This window comes from Rattus rattus, chromosome X (assembly GCF_011064425.1).
Source record: "Rattus rattus isolate New Zealand chromosome X, Rrattus_CSIRO_v1, whole genome shotgun sequence".
Lineage (NCBI taxonomy): Eukaryota > Metazoa > Chordata > Mammalia > Rodentia > Muridae > Rattus > Rattus rattus.
In genome coordinates this window covers 26,750,320-26,755,553 of record NC_046172.1, presented here as the reverse complement: position 1 = coordinate 26,755,553, position 5,234 = coordinate 26,750,320, and the positions used below count along the sequence as shown (strand labels likewise).

The 5,234-nt window shown below is 41.4% G+C and overlaps 1 protein-coding gene across 1 annotated transcript in view; it reads left to right on the top strand.

Annotated features, from left to right (window-relative positions):
• The first annotated feature begins 1,609 nt into the window (after positions 1 to 1,609).
• Mid1 (midline 1) overlaps positions 1,610 to 5,234 on the top strand; it is an 88,097-nt gene continuing 84,472 nt past the window's right edge. Inside the window, 1 exon segment of the mRNA XM_032890258.1 lies at positions 1,610 to 1,615. Coding sequence (XP_032746149.1) covers positions 1,610 to 1,615 — 6 coding nt within the window.

Below are 5,234 nucleotides of genomic sequence, written 5' to 3'. Positions count from 1 at the left end.
TATTCAAACGAAAAGGTGACTAATGGCTGTGCTGTCCTGGAATAAGTCCCTCGGGAAATATATCTGTTTTAAGTTGGAGCAATATTTGTTACATGGCCAAAAGAATCTCATGGCCAGGGTCCTTCATGAGACAAGGCAACTGCAAATGGCATCCCTCATGTCTTAGGCCCTTTATATGTGAATACATATGACTCTATTACCCATTGTTGACTGTCCAGATCAGCAAGCAGGTATGATGATTCATTGCTATTTCAGCAAAAGCATCAGGACAGCAGACAGAAAAGAATGTTGGCCTCATTTGGCTCAAGGACGAAAAGGTCCTTGCCTAAGCTGGGAGGAGATGAGTAGGTGAACTTGACCTTCATCAAAGTCATCCTCCACAGCTAGCCTATGATAAATACCTGAACAGACTTTGCTGCCATATTATCTGCCTGTTGTTTAAAAACCTGTTTAAACAATTAAATGCGCAAGGGCCAAAAGATATAAGCAAAATAAGGCCTACTAGGGGGCCCAACAGAGAGGGAAGCAGGGTGGACAACCAAGGGGAGGTAAAGAATCAATTTTGATAAAAGTTCTCAGCTTTTTCTCTTTCTCATTTCCTCCTTTTCTAAGAATTCTCTGACCTTTTTCAAGCCCTCTTTAACCATATTCTAAGACACAGGAAGTATACAAGCACTGTCTTTCTCTCACAAACTAGAATTCACTGTGATTGCTCAAAGTTGGGAACTAAAGGTAAAAAGTCAATCAGAAATAAGTACACTTGCTAGCATGTGTGGTTTATCTTTCTGATTAACCTCTGACTCTTAAAGACAGTGTGAGTCAAAATTAAAATAGTCAGATATACTTAGAACACTGCTCCATTTTTTGAAAGATGTGGAAGTTTAAAAATTGAATGAATTTATATAATTGTAAATGTTTACCATGAAATATCACAGAAGGGATGCCACTAGGCAGGGAATTACAATTATAACTGATATTAAACAACTTCAATAATTTGGAGAAACTTCAGCATTGAATTATAACCATCAGGAGAAAAAAATAAAGACATACATAGGTATATTGTGCATGTTATATAAGATATAGGCAAACCCTAAGTCAGTACAATACAGTATCAATGACTGAAAGTTAAATAATATGGTGATACATAGAAGGAAAAGATAACCTGTTGACTGTCATTGTTGAAATTCCCAAAATAATTTCAATAGAAAATTCAATTTGGGTTCCTGCAACAATCATAATTGTGTTATCAAAAATCCAAATTCTACAAAAGGTATTGCATTGAGTAAGGATGCATAGCTCAGCTGTCCTGAAGTGGGTGCTAGATCTTCCAATTCTTCTTGTGCAATTGCAATGAACTCGGAGTGGTGCAGCTCTTTAAGCAAGCAGTTCCTATCGGTGGAGTGCAGGAAGTAAATGAAGTAGCATGCACCCTGCACAGTGTTCAGCACCTCCATCGGCTCCTAACTCGGAGGAGTGCCCAGAAGTCAGGGAGTAGGAATGCACAGGCTCTTTTAAGAATTTTATAGTAAATATAATCTCTGTATTGGGACCTGATCGAAATATTCCGAGACTCTAAGTATATCCACGTGTCCAATCCTGGTTTCGACCCATGGAGGTAAATTTAATATTTAGGGGGATGCATCATCCCCTTGTTTTAGAATTAGAATCTTCACAACCGGAACCTGGGACATGCATATTACTAGGATGGGAGTTATTATAAGTCAAACAACGCAGTGTATTAGGTGATAAAATTCTTAAGAACAGGGGAAAGAGGCCGGGTGGCAAGAAAGCTAGTGTGTGCCTCAGTGAGAGTGAGTGGAAGAACTATATCAGGTGACAAATAACACTCAGGCACAGAGCCAAACCCAAGTTTTCTTGGGACAAAAAGGACAGTGCAAAAATGAGAGCAAACTTTGTGCCTCTGAAACAGAAAGGCAAGCACAGCGGGACCTGGACTCTGTGACCAGCTATCTCTCTGGACTTAGATTCTCCCTTAAGGAGTACCTCACCTCAGTGTCAGCTCAGTTGCTCAGCCTCTCAAGAGACCCAGCCTTTAAACAATGCTAGGCTTCCAGCAAGAACTAATAACAAAAGGAAGGAAAAATGGTTAGGACCTGGGTGCTAGATGCCAAATGGCTGACAAAAGAATTGTATGGATCATATGCTCCCTGCAGCACCCTAGTAAACACAGAGGAAAAGTCAGCTTTAGGGAGGAAGTTTCTTCCAGGCTGTCAGACACACTTGGAAACCTTGATCCAGGAGACCATGAGAGAATAGTATTTGAGTCTCTAGAGTGTTGAAGGGAGGCTGGTCCAGGGGATGTGATCTGATTGAAACCTCGGGTATCAGACAGTAATCTATAGTCAGAAATAACTGGTTCACCTGGGGCTATAAGAACTTTTTGCTGCCGTTCCTGAGGCAGGAATCACATTTGAGATGGGCTTCCTGCCGCTTACATTCTATAAAGATAATCCTAACACTGGAGTACAGACCTTTAATAGAACTATAACCCTCCCCATGTCTCTGAATTCCAGGACTCCAGTAGAAGACCTTCACCAAGGTGTCTCACTGGGTTAAAGACCCATGGAAAGGAAAATATTGATCCTGACCTTATCCACAGCCTTCAGTTAGAGTAGGCTGAAGAGCCTGTGCCAAGACTTTCTCTCCGGATACCATCCTATGGTAAACACAGCCAAAGCTTGTTCTGAATTCTGACTGGCAAAACAAAGTTCCTCACAGTTTGCTGCAGACACTTTCTGGAACTACTTTAGGGGCTCCTCTGCCCCCAATCTGGGGCATTTTGACCACAGTGGCAGGAACTGGCTGCTGCAGGGATAGTTATAAGGATATCATTAGTAAGAATTCCAGGCTGTTACTGGAATTTTTTCCTAGCCAAAAAGTCTCATAATAGTCTTTAAAACAATTACTAACTCCACGCTATCTTTTTGTATGAATTGTTCCCTCCTGGGGGAATGATCGACAAATATTTCCTATAAAGTCTAAGCATTTCTTTAAATCTTTTTTCTTAACCCTATTCCTCGTGTCTTCAATGACTCCTTTTTAGACCTGTCACAAAAGGTGACTGTAGAATGCTTGTCCCATCACACAAAACTGAGATCTGCATTGTGTGGGAATTAACACACAAAGTGGCTGAACTGAAGTCAGGCAGTCCATGGTAGCTGGGGGGTGGGGGAGTAAAGGCTCCAAAAGGGGAACAAAGGCTCCGAGGAGGGAGCAAAGGCTCCAAGGAAGAGGGAAGACACGCCAGTCTGTTCACAGGGGATGATGTTCTCCAGAAGGAGACCCCCAAACAGATGCACATTGTACTCCAGTTGTTCTGAAACCAGTTGTTCTATCCTGCAGGAGAGGAAGGAGGGTGCAGAGGGTACCTGGAAGAGAATGGTGGACAAGAGATACGAAGGAGGACACCAAGAAAAGAATCTGATCAAGGCGACAATTTCATTTTTTTCCAATGCTGAATTTATACCATAACAAGGGTAACAGAGAGAGGGGGAATATGGGAAACATTTGTGCAGGCTAAGGACACAGTACTCGTGTGGTCAGCTGATGTCAACAGGATATTGGTTATTCAGAAAAGTTAAAGAATTGTCATATCATTAGTCAGGAGGATATTTGTTTCTCAGAAAGGTTTTGTCAAATCACTGGGCATCCTGACCACCAGATTTGTATTAGTTTGCTGCAACTGGTTGGGAATTTTCCAAAAACCAATCATACTTAACTCTAACTATACTGTTAACCTCAGTAATGGAGGGTTTTAAGGGAATCGCTCCCAACAAATTTCAACATGACACAAGTACTGAGAAGCAAAGAAAGATGAAAAAGATCAAAAACAACTACACACTTAAGTAGACCTTGATAAGCATTTCCCACCAAGAATATGAGTGGCCCATACATATACAGCCAAAAAACTAGTTAAGATGGATGAAGAAAAGAAGTCCAGGCTGACAGGAACCAGATGTAGATCTCCCCTGAGAGACACAGCCAGAATATGGCAAATACACAGGCGAATGCCAGCAGCAAACCACTGAACTAAGAACGGGACCCCTGTTGAAGGAATCAGAAGAAGGACTGAAAGAGCTTGAAGGGGCTTGAGACCTCATATGAACAACAATGCCTACCAACCAGACCTTCCAGGGACTAAGCCACTACCCAAAGACTGTACATGGAGTGTCTCTGGGCTCCAGCTGCATAGGTAGGAATGTGTAACCTAGTAAGGGCACCAGTGGAAGGGGAAGCCCTTGGTCCTGCCAAGACAGAACCCCCAGTGAACGGTATAGCTGGGGGCATGGCAGTAATGGGGAATGTTGGCCTGGAAACTGGGAAAGGGAATAACAATTGAAATGTAAATAAGAAATACCCAATTTAATAAAGATGGAGAAAAAAAGAACTACACACTTTAGTAGACAGAAAAATATTTCCCCCCTAGAACATGAGAGGTACACACAAGGAATGACAATCTTAGTCAGGAATTGTATGACAAATCTGATAATCTCCCTGTGGCATTCTCCAAATCCAGACAGTTTCTCTGTCCTATTTTCCTATCTCAGGTGGTCTTCGATGGAATGGTACTTGTCCTTTCTGCTTGTTGGACATAATCATCATTAAAAGGTGAAGTCTCATAGCGAAGTTTTGGGTGCTAAGAGAAAGGAGAAATCCTTAAAGGGACCAGCAATGATTCCCCAGATCCTATTTTCCATGACCTCTTATCAAGGGTCCTTCTTAGATATTAGCACTGGCTACCACTGGGCTATGTATAATATCAGTATTGGCTAAGCCCTGCTAAGTTGCATTTGTGTTTGGCAGTTTTATCAGGATGAATATGGGCTGCAGATTGGAATTAGAACCCCTAGGACAAGATAGATGATTGAAAATAACAGTGTAGATCTGCAACACTGAGCACCAAGTCACTTCATAAAAGGATACTACGTGGAGAGGTGAAATCTGTAACATATTAAGAATTCGAATATTAGAATAATAGTAACTACAAATGAGAATATGCATGTAAAGAGTTGTGTTAGATTTTTACTTATTACAGGATGAATATGAGCAAGAAAACCATTTTTAAAGGACTGTGCCAGCCTTGAAGTAAATGGCAGCGTGGGTGATGGGTTCCACATAGGCTTGGAAGCCTTTTTGTACCAACCAGAGGCATAAAAATACCTTAGAAGATGTTAACACAATGCTAAAGGAATTTCAACACAGAAAAACAAACA